Source organism: Palaemon carinicauda, chromosome 18, assembly GCF_036898095.1.
Source record: "Palaemon carinicauda isolate YSFRI2023 chromosome 18, ASM3689809v2, whole genome shotgun sequence".
Taxonomy (NCBI): Eukaryota; Metazoa; Arthropoda; class Malacostraca; order Decapoda; family Palaemonidae; genus Palaemon; species Palaemon carinicauda.
This window is the reverse complement of record NC_090742.1, coordinates 19,811,682-19,828,606: the sequence shown is the minus strand read 5'-3', so window position 1 is coordinate 19,828,606 and position 16,925 is coordinate 19,811,682. Positions and strand designations below refer to the sequence as shown.

Here is a 16,925-nt window from a genome sequence, read left to right as displayed (position 1 = left end):
TCTGAACCAGGAGTCCTTTCAGGATTTCTGATCCAAGAATTATACACAGGATTTTCTTTATTCAAGAATCCTTCGTAGGATTTCTAATCCAAGAATCCTTTGCAGGATATCTGAGCCAAGAATCCGGTGCAGGATTTTTAATACAGGAATCCTGCGCAGAATTTCTGATAGTGAAATCTTGTAAAGAATTTTTTTATCCAAAAATCCTGCACAGGATATGTGATAAGGCCTGATCTGGAAATCCTGTACAGTATTTCAGACCCTCGAATCCTACGGAGGATTTCTTATCTTGTAATCCTTCGTAGGATATCTGATCCAGGAAGTTGGATTGTAGTAGCTCAAAGTAACTAATTATTTATGGTTATGCATAGAGGGTAATAATACCACTTAGTCATTAGCAGAAGTACAGTAGGAACTAGTTTCTCTAGTTATTGTATGCTACTATTAGACTGCACATTTGAATGTTGTAGATTAAACACCTATATAGATACATGTATGTATGCATTAATGTTTATCTTTATATATGGACAGTTAAAACTTAGTATATATGAATGGATATAAGCACTGGAGCCACAAGCTATGTAGACATTATTAGTATAGTGAACAAATTGTTTTCAAATGAAATCCCAGAAGGAGGAAAGGCGACTGTTGCATTGCAGAAAGAATTAGGAATTAAGAGAGATGAGTTATGGAAAAGGGCATTTAAACCAAGCCTTCAGTATGAAATTTGCGCATGGATGAGTGATGTACATGAATTTGAATATGAAGACATGGTTGATTTTGATTTGTCTATTCGTTTGTATAATATTTAATAGATGAACTAAATTTGTATTAGATAGCTAAAAAGAATTTCCTTTTGAAATGTTCTCTAATATCTACAGGAAAGACATTTTCTTCACATTTCTAATTAATTTATTTAATTACGTTTATATAAAAAGAGATAAGTATTTTGTTCAAGAAGAGATGCAAGGGGTTTCATCGTTCGAATATGTATTTTCCTACTGCAATCATGGGAAGTTGCAAGCTATATGACTTATCTCATGGCTGTAGTCTTGATGACTTATCTCATGGCTGTAGTCTTGATGACTTCTCTCATGGCTGTAGTCTTGAACACTGGTAAAATGGCAGTTCAGAGTCTCCACAGTGCGTTGTTTAAACCAATGTAAATCATCAGAAATAAGGCTTATAATTCATTGATAGGCAAAGAGAGTACTCAGAAAGAGGATATGCATAGAATGATGTTCACCAGATTATTTGCTGGCGCTTGTCATAATTTTGCAATGGAATTTTGGAACATTTTTCTTTATATAAAACTATTGTGTAGTAGTTTCTCACACATTCCAGCAATATTTTGGGATTTTCTCAGAACCAGTTTCCTTCAACACTTAACGATCCTGAACTCCCCCAATTTCTGGAGGAGGTTGTATGTATGCTGTACTTTCATACGTAACTTATGTACTTCCTTGCACTTCCGCACATACAGTACACTCATATACAGGCTCACATGTGCTCAGGTTTGAGATAAACAGCAATGAATGGCTCTTTCCAGATCAGTTGCCTACGGTAATTAGTTTCCGTTCTTTAAACATTCACCCATGATTAGGGTTCCATAGTTGAACGAAATAGGTTGCATTATTTTAGTTATATTTTTTTTAGTTTAGTAGGGAATCCTGTAGTTGTCCAATCTTATGCAGTGGAGGTTTGTCAAAGGATCTCGTTTCGTTTCAAAATCTTCCTTTATTTTTCATACATTTCAAATTGGTTGTATCCTACTGATTGAATATTCATTTTTAAATGTCCTTTCTCCTCATCATCTGTATATTTTTTTTTTATAAAGAGGCCTTTTAAGTTATTGATAAGAATAAGGATCATATTGCTCATTACAAACCATTAGCTCTGCCTGTAAGTTTTATTACATCTGTCTGCCTTAATATAACTTTAGTTCTATTTGAAATAGCATGAATCAACTTAGACGAAACTCTCCAAATCTCACTTTCAAAATTTTTGAGTAACCCTTGAATGCCTCCAGTTGCAAATAACAAAACTGATGAAGATCATAAAGTAGTTGGTGCTGTAGATTTTGAGGACATTGTTCTTTAGGGGGAATGCCGAGGGTATGCGTCCCTGCTTAGTGTGTGATTGTGTGTCTGTGCCTCATTTAAAAAAAAAAAAAAAAAGGCTGGGAGATGTTGAGTGTGTTCTTCGTTCTTCCCCCTCCAGTACTGGCTGCAGCGTGGCCGTGGCGGGGGCTGCTGTAGGCGTGGAATGCTCGCCCCCCTCCAATCTCTCTCCCCAGCATGGATTTCCTTCCACCCCAGGACGGTGCATGACCCCACCACCACACAGCCTCGACCCAACACCACCAACTCCAACCCTTGTTCCCCCACCTCCACCCAACTCCAGCATCCTCTCCTCCACCTCAACCATCACCCAACTAGCACCTCTGCAGGTTCCCCCGCCCACAGCCGTCTCGCCCAAAGCCAACAGCAGTAGCTACAAGTTCCACTACAGCTTCCCTCAGCCCTATGGGTAAGACTCCTCCAAATTACCTCTTCCTTTTCCTCCTCTTCCTGGATATCCTTCTGCTACTGTTCCTCTTCCTCGTCGTCTCCCATTTCCATCTCTTATTCCTACTTCCCTGTGCCTCTTCAAAAACAGTTCCAGAAACAAAGCTCCTCATCCTTCCACAGGCAGCTCACATTCTGTAGACTTTTTTTTTTAAATTTCCTTCTTCAATTTGCATTGCCTACAGTTTAAACTTCCTTTAGATATTCAACACTGACATTAATATGGGGTATTTTTCTTATAGTAGTATCGTTTAGCCAGCTAGTTTTAAATAGTTGCTACATAAACCATTAAATACATGCAACCTTCACCTGCCATAGATACATGCATAATATATATACATATATATATATATATATATATATATATATATATATATATATATATATATATATATATATATATATATATATATATATATATATATATGTATATATATATAGTTTGCACATTTTTAAAATCAGATATAACACACATGAGGTTCTAATATGTAATTAAAGAATGTAACTATGTAACTCTTTGCTTATTTACAGCTCTGCTTGCAACTTGGCCTTCCTTGTCTATACACTTATTTAGTTCATAGAAATAATTGTACCAATGAACGCATCTTATTTCCTTCCTACGTAATAATGTAGACAATTCTGTCTTTTCGAAGAATGATCACATTAATCCCATTTCAAATTCTTCTTTTCTTTTCTATAGCTGTCTTTCTGGACTCAAGGTAAGTTCTCTCTCATTTTCTTATGACTGTATTTTTTTATGTTGTTTTGTGTTTCACTATGACAAGTGTAGCATTCCTTCAACCCTGTCTAATCCTCTGCTTACACATGTACAGCTGGATACAGGAATTCCTGGTACACCTCTCTTTGAAGATTGCACCTAGCCACACCCTTACTGCGTGGCGAGTTCCTGTGTTTAGCCCTGCCCACCATTTCTGCCATTATTATTATTATTATTATTATTATTGTTATTGCTACTACTACTAGCTAAGCTACAACCCAAGTTAGAAAAGCAGGAGGTTATAAGCCCAAGGGCTCCAGCTCTATGTTTGGTTACTCGCCGCGAAGTAAAGGTGTGACAGGGTGCACTCCGGAGCGAGTTGGACTCCTGTGTCCAACTGTACGTTAGATTACTTCATCCTTTCCCAGCATCAGTTATCTGTTTCCTTGGACTGAAATATCTAGAATATCAAGCCACTATCAGTTTTGCTTCACTGACCATTTTTACAAGACAGACAATGCATCTTTGGATGAATAAGCAATTTATTATGCTAATTGGACTGGGCATTTTGTTCTTAATGTGTATTCGTTTATTAACGTGGCTGTCCATGCTGTATATCTACAGTATTTATATTCCATCCAGTTTCATTAATGCTCCAAAATTTCTATTTTCAGTTTTTATATTTCAGTTACGTTTTAATTTCACGCCTTGATAATTATATGAACTTGCTTTTTATTAATTTGTTTAAATCTAGAAATATTTTGAAATAATTACCTCTGGTATTTGCTTTTAAAAGGAAGGAGTCCTCCTGTAGTAAAAATGCTGTTGTTGATTTTGCCCAAGTGTAATTTGTGATACTAAAGGCATGGCTTTCTTTGACAAGATTTTTTTTCCCAAGTATTTCTGCATAATGGCAAATTTTGACAAACAGACTACCTTGGAATTCATTGCAAAGGTCTTTATTCTTAATGGATTCATTGACAAACAGACTAGTACCTACCTTGGAATTCATTTATTTGTACTTCTTATTGACTATTTAAACGTGTTGTAGGCTATTTTTATTTCATCTATATGCACATTAGCATTTGAATAAGAGTTTTTAATCTTATTGCAGTCCATGAGAAGACAAAAAGCCTAATATTCTTATGTTACTTTAACGTAAAGCCGACTTGATTATGTGGGAGTTACATGACAATGGAAACATTACTTAAGCATGCTGCTTTGAAAGTAGTTTCTAGGACTCATTTTTACTTTGAGAATAGTATAGCAATACGTGAGAATTTAAGGGGAATGTTTATTATCCTATTTTATCATGCTCACCAGCCTAAAAGCTGTTAGTCTGTGTAAGAAATAACACCCAAAATTAGTCTTTAAAAAACAGTTTTTTCAAGCGTTTTCACATAAACATTATGAACTTTCCCAATATCCAAAAACCTTTCTTTCTTTTTTTTTTTTTTTACTTAGCGTAACTCATTACGATCGTATCTACAGAGATGGGCGGAAGGAACTGAGTGCGAGTCTGGCCAACGGCTCCTTAGACAGTCCTATGGCCGACGTCTTCTCCCACGTCTCCAAAAGGTCCAGATTGACACCACCTCTCAGTGACAGGGTCATGCTTTACGTCAGACAAGACGGCGAAGATGTTTATACGCCCTTACATCTGGTACCTCCTAGCACCGTAGGCCTGCTGTCAGCAGTAAGTGCTCCTGCATTAGTCTTGATATTTTTTTTTTACTTGAATGAATTGTGATTTAAGTTAGCGCCTGAAATGAAAATTTACTAATACATTTTTTACCAGTAGGTGTACGTCCATTGTGTGTGTGTTTTTTTTTTTTTTTTTTTTTTTTTGAAGTGTTCTTGTCTTATTTGAAGTGTACATTCATTGGTCTTTTTGTGTGTGTGTGTGTGTGTGTGTTCTTGTCTTATTTGAAGTGTACATCCATTGTTTTTTTTTTGTTTTTTTTTTATAACTGTTCTTGTCTTATTTGAAGTGTACATCCATTGTTTTTTTTTTTTTTTATAACTGTTCTTGTCTTATTTGAAGTGTACATCCATTTTTTTTTTTTTTTTTTTTTTTTTTTTTTTTTTTTTTTTTTTTTTTTTTTTTTTTTTTTTTTTTTTTGAAGTGTTCTTGTCTTATATGAAGTGTTCACGTTTACAATGCTGAACCTATCATAAACGTAGGTGAAGTGTGATTTAAGTTAGTGCCTGATATGGAAATTTACTATTACATCTTTTACTTTCTTGAGAAAATATTGAAGTGTGCATTTATTTTTTTCTTTGTAAATAAATATTGAAATTTACTATTATACTTTTTACCTTTTGAGAAAATACTAAAGTGCACATTTAAACTTTTTTTATTGTAAATAAATATTGAAATTTACTATTATACTTTTTACCTTTTGAGAAAATACTAAAGTGTGCAATTAATTTTTTTTTCATTGTAAAAAAATATTGAAATTTACTATTATACTTTTTACCTTTTGAGAAAATACTATAGTGCACATTTAAACTTTTTTTTTATTGTAAATAGATATTGAAATTTACTATTATACTTTTTACCTTTTGAGAAAATACTATAGTGCACATTTAAACTTTTTTTATTGTAAATAAATATTGAAATTTACTATTATACTTTTTCCTTTTAAGAAAATAGTGTAATGTACATTTATAGGAAAATGTCAAGTTCAACTCTTTCACTTTTTAATGAAGGAAAATATGGAAATTTACATTTAAACTCTCTTTTCAGATCGAGGAAAAGTACAAAATTCCAATGCAAAGTATCAAAAATATATACAGGAAAAATAAAGTTGGGTGAGTATGAATACAACTATATTATTGATTTATTAAGATTGGTAAGATGAAATTATTCTAATAAGATGTATTTTCGTGTGTAAGATACTTTTGCTACTAATATCAGTTATTTTATATATGAGATTGATAGATAGAAAATTAATTTAAGCGAGATTTTCTCAAATAGAACGAAGCAATAGTTCACCATAAAAAAGTCTTTCTTGAGTAACTTCAAAATAAATTCAGATTTTTTTTTTTTTTTTTTTTTTTTAAGATAATTCAGTAGCTGATGGAAGGTCCTCAACCTACAAACTTAATAGGTTCCAAGAAGCTATTTTTAGGTTGAATTGTTTGCAAGACGAATTTTGTTAAAATATTACCTAGGGTAGGCCCAACCTAACTCCATGCCAACGATTTCCAGCTATAAAAGCCAACAAATAATCCTGTTTCATATGAAATTAATATCTGGTTATTTCAAATGTTATTTTGCTTACTGTATTATATCATACAGTATTTTTATATTACAGTATTGCATTATCCTATTACAGCATACGAACTTTTAATACAATATCTGATATCTATAATTTCCTTTGGATTTGTGGTTGTATCTCCGAATTTTCGTAAGTCGAGTGTTCGTAAGTTGAGTGTTCGTAAGTTGAGGCCCTCCTGATATATGAATTAGATAAAAGAAAACTCAATTTTAGAGAGTTTTATTTACTCTTAGCTTATGTCTCTCTCCCTCCTCCATTGCAGAGTGGTTGCCAAAGTTGACGACGACATGCTTCGTCATTACTGCAACGAGGATTTATTCCTGATGGAGGTCCAGCATCGAGACGCCGAGAGCTTCGACTTGACGCTGATCGAGCTGACTGGAGTCGAGCACTGAACGAAGGCGTCTGTGGGGATCCTGGGGGATCAGCTGTTACCTGGATTTATGAATATATATATATAAATTTATATATATATTTGTATATGTATCACTGGAGATTAAGAGATAGGAGAGATAACGTGAGAGAGAGGGAGAAGAGAAAGGTGTCTCTATCTCTCTCTCTCCCTCCCTCTCTGTGGATTCGTTCGTTTTGAAATTGGGAGCGAAGCGACAGACACTTACTTCTTCCAAAAAGGTTTTTGGAGGAGAAGGAGGAGGAGGAGGAGGAGGAGGAGGTTAAGGTCACTGTTTTTTAGTGCTTTTTTCTGTAGAGACACAGCTGTGAAGAGAGGAGGCGGGTTACCAAAGTACAGACACTGAGCCATTATGATGGTGATATCTATTATCTGATTGTACAGAGGTACTGGAGACAAAAGGAGAAACGCCCAATTTGATAGAGAACAAAAGAGTTCCTCTGTGATGCTCAATAACCTAAGTGTTCTCTTATATTGTGTAGCTAATTGTATAGGCAGAGAACTAAATTACTTTCCTCCCTTCCCCCCCCCCCTAAATAAAAGAAATAAAATTAGATCTCTGGTAATTGTATCTACCATAGTTACACCGGATTTTTTTCTAACAGAGAATCTTATCAAGAATGTAAGGAATTGGTTACTGTTAACTGCTAGTGAAGGCAGTTTTTTAATATGTCAACCCAGGTAAACAGAGACACAAAACTTCTCTTGCTGCCATATAGTGTTTTAAAGGAAATGGAAACTGAACTGTACAGCTAAAAATTATGTTTGTGACATTAAAATTAACTGTTATTACTGATTTGGCAAAATTTCTGCCAGTAATATTTTGAAAGGGTTTTTCATCTAGTTGACATTTATTTTGCAATGTTTCTAGACATTGAAATGAAGGTTTAGTAAATCTAGTATCATAAGTTACTTTTAACTTGAAGTGTAGAAAATTTGAGCTAGGTACTTTCCAGTTGTCCATTTTCTAGAGGTACCTCCAACATTCCAGTTGCCATGTCGTACCTTTGCCATTACCACAAGGTACTATCTGTCTAGAGACAGCATTGACACCATGAGTGAAAACTCCATCCATTATAAACGCTGCTTGTTCGTGGTAACCTCTGCTAAAATCAAATTATTTTAAAAACCTTAATGAAGACAAAACTTATAAGTGAACAGGGTATCGAATGCCTTTAATAATAAACTTAGATGTTCTTGTTAGTGATTAAATTGTTGTGAAACCGAGTTGATTACGAATAGTCATTATTAATTTTATCTTTTAAATTAACTTCGTGAGTTTTACTATTGCAAATGCTGTGCCAGTCATTCGCACTGCCTTATTTCCAGTCAGAGTTATTCGGCATTCCAGAATTCCGTCTTCGTTCTAGATTCAGATTCAGCAAGCTAGCCTCATTCAAGGAGCTATAACAGGCTCGGATCAGAGGGATGCCGAGTGAGTTAGATAGCTGTAATGATTAATCGTCCAAATTAACCCAATAGTGAAACAGTATCAGCACCAGTTTGATTTGCAAGAGCCCGTTATAACATTTACTTTTTTTTTAGATTTCTCCATGCAGTGCCACATATCTTGCCAATCTGTATTTTTGTATTGCTTTCAAATGAACATCTTTCATGATAGTGCCATAATTTGTAGAGCAATGATGATGATGATGATGATGATGTTACATCATTTTCAACACGAATTAGTAGTTCTCAGTGAATTTTTTGTGTACTAGAATATATTTAGAATGTACTGTATATTGTATTATATGAGCCACTTTTTCCTGGCAGAAAGATACAGAAGGGGACTTAAACTCTCCCTCTTCTCTTACCTGATGAATATATTATAATTATATCGCTGTAACGAGCGTTCTTTGTTATGACTGGATAGAGAGAGAGAGAGAGAGAAAGAGAAGAACCAATGAGATAAACGAGCAATTTGCTCCTATGGTTGAATCTGTGTGAATTCGAGAGGCACAGGCCATTTTAGCTTGGACAGAACTCTGTTTTATTTATATATTTTTCACTTTTTTTTTTTACCATCGCATCTCATAAGCCAAATCTACTCTTTTACTTATGTTATTTTTCTATTTATATCTCTTCATAAGTGAGCGAATAAGCTTGATGTTTGAGAGTTGTAATTTTATTAGATCAAGCGAGGGGCTTAAGTTATCAGCAATCACAGAAAACGGTTGACAAACGAATGCTGATCATATATTTGCAGGTTTTTTTATTATATGGTTGTTATCAATACTCATTACTATTGTCATTACTTGTTTTTCATTATCAAGTTGTGGTGGCCGACGTGGTAACGTCCCTGACTGGTGAATGCCAGACTGGGGTTCGAGTTCCGCTCAAACTCGATAGTTTCTTTGGTTGCTGCAACCTCAACATCCTTGTGAGCTAAGGATTTGGGGTTTGGGGGAAGCCTGTAGGTCTATCTGCTGAGACATCAGCAGCCATTGCCTGGCCCTCCTTGGTCCTAGCTTGGATGGAGAGGGGGCTTAGGCATTGTCCTGCTTGATAGGACAATGTCACTGTCCCTTACCTCTGCCATTCACGAGCGGCCTTTAAACCTTTAAGAAATGACAAAATTCTCATATAAACAAGAAGTCGTCTTAGTCTTCCCGGAATCTCAATTAGGATAGAAGGTCTTCTCATTTTCATAGAATTGTAAGTTCTCCAGAGTGTCAATTTTTTTATTAATCTGATTTAATAAAAAATATGTTTAGCTTAAAGCTAATTTATATATATTGTATTTTTAAAAATACTGTGTGTTTGTGTTCTTAATAAAAGACTGTAGCATTAGTGAACAGAATAGGCCTAGGATAAGTACAACATTTGCTTGGAAGTTAAGTAATTCCATATTCGATTTTTCTGGCATTCCATTCTACTAATTTTTTTATTAATTATAAGACAAGTCTGATTTGTCATGATTTACCCTTGCACGCCAAGGCAGTGTCTCTCATTATTTTATTCTTTTAAAAGTGTTTGCAGGAGCAAATCCATTGTTTAAAATACAAAATAGGCTTAATCCTTTGTAAATAGAAATGTTGCTTTAATTATCTGGTTTTAGCATAATATATAGTATATATATAAATATATATATATATCATTAGCTCGTAAGTATTTTTTTTCTCATTGTGTGAATGCATAAAGAGAGAGTGATAAAAATTGAAAAAAAAAAGAAAAAGGCGAAGAAGATAGTGTTGAAACAGTCAAGAAAAGAATATGGTGATGATGATAATAATAATGAAGAGACATGATCATGAAGACTTATTGATATGGCAAGATGATCTTTGTTACTATAGTGTTTTAAGAAAAATATTATTATGATTATATTACTGTACATATATATTATTTTTTTTGCTTAATGGGTGTGATTTTTTTCTATTTGCTGCATTGCTTCAGTAGTAGGATTTAGGCTGAATCGTCTAGTGCCTTCAAGATAAAGTTTGCCTGAATTCAGCAGATCCTATTTTTCTCTCTCTGTTTTCAAACTTTAAATGCCAGCTTTTTTTTATTGAGCCTTTTTATATACCCCCTTTTCTTTTGTTTCTACTTGCCCTTCCCCCTTACAAGACACACAATAGTAGAAAGACGAGAAAGATAAGAGACGAAAAGATGTTTTTCTTGTTCAGTGGCATTGTTGCTAAAAACTTTGCGTTGGGTATTTCTTCGTCATGTGTGTGTCACATTGGATTTCGTTTTAACTGTTGATGACTTGATGATGGTTTTAGATGAGCACCTCCCCCACCCCATCCTCCCTATTCCCCCAGCCTCACAAAAGCCTCTTTTCTTTTGATCATTCATAGGACAAAGCGTGAGGCCTGTGACCTCACTCTACATCTACCTAATAAAAATCAGAGGAGTAGCATCTTTTGGTGACAGTCCCTTTAAATGAGAAAACAGGATTTTTAAGAATCACACACACACACACATATATATATATATATATATATATATATATATATATATATATATATATATATATATATATATATATATATATATATATATATGAGTGGTTTTCATGTTTTTTATCTTGCACCATAAGTGTTAGATATATTTTTCATCACAGAAAAATGGCTTATTTGTGAGGCTTTACGATACTTCATGCTTAACCTAAGACATGTCCTGAGCTATATTTGTGAATTTGCTCTCTGTAGTATGATCTTCTGCAATAGATTATTGCATGTGTATAAACCAACCCAATATTTTAATAGAATGATGCGCTGCAAAAGCAAAGAAAAGTTCTTTAAAAATGGGTTTATTTCAATAAACTTCTGCAATGTCCTTGATTGCAGAAGAAACTTTTATCATTGCAGAAATGTCATTTTTATGCTGTGGATTTTCAAGGCCTAGTTTTAATTCCAGTTCGTGTTCTTAAGCGGATTTTAACAAAGCCTTTTTATAGTATATTCCTTTTCCTTACGCTAGAACACGGCTGGTTTCTTGTGGTAGTCTGATTCTGATTTTTAACCTTGAATTTTATCTTGAATTTGACTCGTCCAGATGCTCTTGCTTCATGCCATAAATGTGTTCATAAATTTCAGTCATAAATGATTTTGTTTAGTAGGTCTGTGAGACCAGGATTAGTAATCTTGTATGAGACGACGTTGCAAGCGAATATGCGCTCTCTCTCTACTGATGCGATTTGACTTTAAGTGTGTGTGTGTGTGTTTGTGTAAAGTTTACGCATGTCGAACTCCTTATTTTAAAGGCTACCTGCTACATTGTGCTGAGTGAGATGCTGCCTCTTCTGCGATTTGCTTACAATCACTCTCCTGTCGCGCTGTATCTACGCATAGCTTACAAATATAATAGTGCCAAATCGTGATGTTAAGGTCTATTTTTTTCTCTCTTTTGCTCGTTCGATTTTACATGAATTGCAATAGATATATTTTACTCCAACTAATGTAACAGTTAATACCGTAGTTTCAAGGAACATTATTATCTCGTGGGATGGGTCCTGGATTGATTGCATATTGGTTAAGTCCAACATAGTTGCTTTGCAAAGGAGGGTTAATTCATGTGATTGTGTGACTAGGTGAATCTTCAACAGAAATGAGCAGCTCTGCTGGACTCAACTTCTATCCCATTTATATATACAGTGTATATATATACTCACGAACCTTTTTTTGTGGGTTTATTACAGGGAACATGATGAACATAAGACAGTTTTACGGATGCACAGACTTGTGCTCGTTCCAGAAAACATGGAATCGAAATGACCAGTTAATTCTCTCTCTCTCTCTCTCTCTCTCTCTCTCTCTCTCTCTCTCTCTCTCTCTCTCTCTCTCTCTCTCTCTCTCTCTCTCTCTCTCTCAGATGCGAAGTGATTTTAAATTTGAATCACCAAAGATTCTCATGTTTTCTAAAAGAGAAGAAGAATGCAAAGCGAACAGCTGGTCAGGATACGAGTGAATATATCCGGTAATTGTTCACTGTATTACGGTGATTCAACGTTACATGAAATGCTTTTTTTTTTAACTCCTGAGTAATTGTTTATTAGGTGATTGCACATTACGTGAAATGCCTTTTTCTAACTCCTGATTGATTCTGTACTGTATTACGGTAATTGCACGTTACATGAAATGCCTTTATGTAACTCCTGAGTAATTTTTTATAAGGTGATTGCACGTTACATGAAATGCCTTTTTTTTTGTAACTCCTGAGCTCTCTTTATCATACTCAATATTTATGATAGCAAGACTTAAGATGTGAACCTATTACTGTATTGTACTGTTTTCTTAGATATTTTGTTTTTCTTAACAACCAATTATCAGACAAATAATCAATGGTGTACATGTCTATATTTATAAACATACACAAAAAAAGAGGAACTCTGTACATTCCCAACTCGGTTGTGAGGTGCCCAGGCTCATGACCTGGGGGTAGCCTTCGTTTTATTTATTTTTAAACTGTCTCCTTTCCTTAGGGGGCGTCATACTTGCTGACCCCCTTTGTAAGAATCTTAATGAGGTTGAAAAAGAAATTCTATTTTGAATGTTATTGTTGGAGAGTATTGTCTGGGTGGTTTCAATGAGTTTTGCAAAGTATATATATATATAGAGAGAGATGTATGTGCGTCCAGTTTCACATTCCTTGGTTTGTTCATGCGTGTATTTTGATTGACATACTTTTAAGTGATCTCATGATTTCACTTTAAAACATACTCTTAGAACTTTGTTACTTTGGTTGTTGTAGGATTCATGTGCTTGGCTTTCTGCAAGCATTCGTGAATTTCTTATTGAGGTTAACTTGAGATTTTTTTTTTAAAAAAGCTAAACGGAAAAAAATATATTTTTCTCCCAACTTTAAAGCAAAATGATAGGACCTCCTCATAATTTATGAACTTGTTGTTTTCAACATTATTATGATGGTTATTATTATGTGTATGTGGCAGTATATGTGTATGTATATTATGTGTGTTAGGTCATGCCTACATACTTGCACAATAAAATATGGCTGTAAAATGCTCACCCAGATGTTGACAGATTTTTTTTTTTTTTTAGATAAATTCCTTAAAGGTTTATAACCAATAGATAATTCTGTCTTAAAAATACAAAGATTGTGAAAGCCATGTGTGAGGCGCAGCAATATACAGAAAAAAAGTAATAAAACATGGCAAAAATAAGAATAGTTTTAATATCCTTTTGAAATAATTTTAAGTTGTTTTATTTGTATATATATATATATATATATATATATATATATATATATATATATATACATATATATATATATATATATATATATATATATATATATATATATATATATATATAGTGCGCTGTGCATGTTGCAAGGTTGTTTTATTTATATATATATATATATATATATATATATATATATATATATATATATATATATATATATATATATATACGTGTGTGTGTGTATGTATATATATATATATATATATATATATATATATATATATATATATATATATATATATATATAGTGCGCTGTGCATGTTGCAAGGTTGTTTTATATATATATATATATATATATATATATATATATATATATATATATATATATATATATATATATATATATATAGTGCGCTGTGCATGTTGCAAAAGATTTATCATAATCCTGACCATCCTTTACATTCAGATCTTCCCGGACAGTACCACCCTATTCATAATTCTATAGTTATGCAGTTAATTCTAATAGTCAGGCCTTCTCCATCATGAGGCTCAATACTACACGGTATTCTAGAAGTTTTATTCCAGCTGTGACCAAGTTGTGGAATGATCTTCCTAATTGGATATTTTAATCGATAAAACGTCAAAAGTTCAAACTCGTAGCAAATGTTTTGATGTTGAACAGGGTGACTTAAGTCTTCTTTCATAGTTTATATATAAGAGAACTGATTTAATGTTACTCTTCTTAAGATGTTTTATTTCAATTGTTCATTACTCCTCATATAGTTTATTTCCTTTCCTAACTGGCCTATTTTTCCCTACTGGGGCCCTTGAGCTTATATAAAGCATCCTGCTTTGCCAGCTTTGGTTGAGGCTCAACTAGTAATGATTTTCTACACACACACATTATATATATATATATATATATATATATATATATATATATATATATATATATATATATATATATATATATATATATATATACATATATATATATATATATATGTATATATATATATATATATATATATATATATATATATATATATATATATATATATATATACATATATATATATTGCAAAATAGGAAAATTTAGAAATAAAAAATAAAAAAAGAGCAAGTCGTTAAACCAGTCTATTCAACATTGACAAAGTACGAAACTACAGTACTATAGTCCATTTCTTTTAGTGATGCATGTTTGCACCGACTCGCAGCGGTGCCCTTTTAGCTCGGAAAAGTTTCTGGATCGCTGATTGGTTGGACAAGATAATTCTAACCAATCATCGATCAGGAGGCTTTTCCGAGCTAAAAGGGCACCGCTGCGAGTCCGTGCAAATCTGCATCGCTAAAAGAAATGGACTATAGGGACACCACCTAAAAGTATAGAGAGGAACACTGCTCCACAGATGATCAAAGAATCTTACGTAGGCCTATATGCCACTATTAATTATTGATATTGAATTTATTAAATAAAATACAAACTGAATTGTATCTTTATGATAAACTTCAAAGTATTTCTACGTGTTAGTTCAGTTAAAACTACTGTGAATTAAATGTACTCAATCCTATGGATTATCTTTTCAAAATCCCATAGATTTTTCAAAGACTTTAGTGTATGCCTGCTTTATTAAGCGCAGTTGTGTTCCCATTTAAAAAATCAGAAGAATTAATTAAAAGAAAATTACAAGTAGGGACTAAACTAGCAACGTAAGTATAATATAGAAGCATGACATTATGTTTGGTAGGTGCTCGAGCTGCCATCTACTGTACATTCTACTTAAACGACGGATTCGACGGACACATTGACACATAAACAACTTGAGTCAGTCTTGAACTTAGATCAGTTGACGCAGAGCTCCGGTTGTGCCAGGTTGACTAGTTGCTCCTCTCCGATCGGAAATCGAAGTTCCGGACGCCGGCAATAGGGAAAAGCTCCATGTGAGTAGATGGATAAATAATGATTCCTAGATTGCTTTCAGTTTGCAGTATGCTTTTGTTGAATTGGTAAAGTAGAACCATTCACTATTGCAACACGAGACGATAGCATTCCGAAATATCGCTGGCTCAAAATAATCGGACAGAAAATCACAATTTCATGTGTTGACTGCCTTATGTTACTCGCTTGTCATAGTATTCTTTAGATCTTATTTTGATAACGGTCAATTACGAAAATGAACGAGGATAATGAAGAAATAGTAGGTTTTTTTTTTTTTTTTTTTTTTTTTTTTTTCCATGTGAAAGGACGTGTTGGTTTGCGCGGTGTCATTATTTATGAATAAAACTAGTTTTTGGTTTGTTCATAAAAGGGTGGCTTTTCGTTAGTGATGGAGGGGAGGGGGGAAGGATCTTCTCTCCCCTCCCCCAAACCCTATGGTCCTAAGCCCTAGGGGGTCAGGGAAGCTTATATTTATGCTACTGTTAATTCTTGATGTGGAATTTATCAAATAAAAAAATAAAATAGATTGCGTGGTTATAATCATAAACTTCAAACTTTCCACGTTGTATTTGACTCTTAAATTTGTGTCAGAATTTGATTAAAACCAATGTAAATTAAACATTCGCCCATTCGGTCCCATGCATTATCTTCTCAAAATCCCATAGATTTTTTCAGACTAATCGTGTACGCCTACCATATCAACTCCTGTTGTGTTCTCATAAAAAAACATCAGAATATTCAATGAAATTCTAAAAGCAAATTGTAGTAGGCAGTGACCAAGCCATCAATAGAAATAAGATATAGAAGAAGCTTCACAATTTTTATCTTTAGTAGGCGATCGTGCTGCCATCTACCATTTAAGCCAAAGACACATGAATCTGAATCAAAACAAACCAGGTTTGCCATTCGTACGATAATTATCGTACATGTACGATTATTTTGGATCCGGTACGATGTACGATACATACCTTAGGTATATATATATATATATATATATATATATATATATATATATATATATATATATATATATATATATATATATATATATAAATGTGTGTTCATTAAATAATTATACTAAAATACCTTGAAATAAGTTATTTATGTTACTCCTTAATAATCATGTTGAAAGTGTGTACGATAATTTTGGTTAAAAAAACAATAATTTTAAGGTTCATGTACGATAATCCAGTGGAAATAATCTGGTAGCCCTGAAACAAACACACGAATCAGTTGACTGCGAGGTTCGGCTGTGAAAGGTGTGTCGGTTGTTCTCTCTCGTACGATTGATTGATTGATTGATTGATTCAAAGTTTTCAGGCATCCTGACATCTGAGGTCATTGACGCCGTTCTCTCGTAC

The 16,925-nt window shown here is 33.5% G+C and overlaps 1 protein-coding gene across 1 annotated transcript in view; it reads left to right on the top strand.

The window, feature by feature from the left end:
* Window positions 1-10,073, top strand: part of grh (grainy head) — a 189,535-nt gene extending 179,462 nt beyond the window's left edge. The window contains 4 exon segments of the mRNA XM_068391552.1: window positions 2,221-2,529; window positions 4,777-4,981; window positions 6,035-6,099; window positions 6,832-10,073. Coding sequence (XP_068247653.1) covers window positions 2,221-2,529; window positions 4,777-4,981; window positions 6,035-6,099; window positions 6,832-6,964 — 712 coding nt within the window. The 3' untranslated portion in view covers window positions 6,965-10,073.
* Window positions 10,074-16,925: the final 6,852 nt, after the last annotated feature.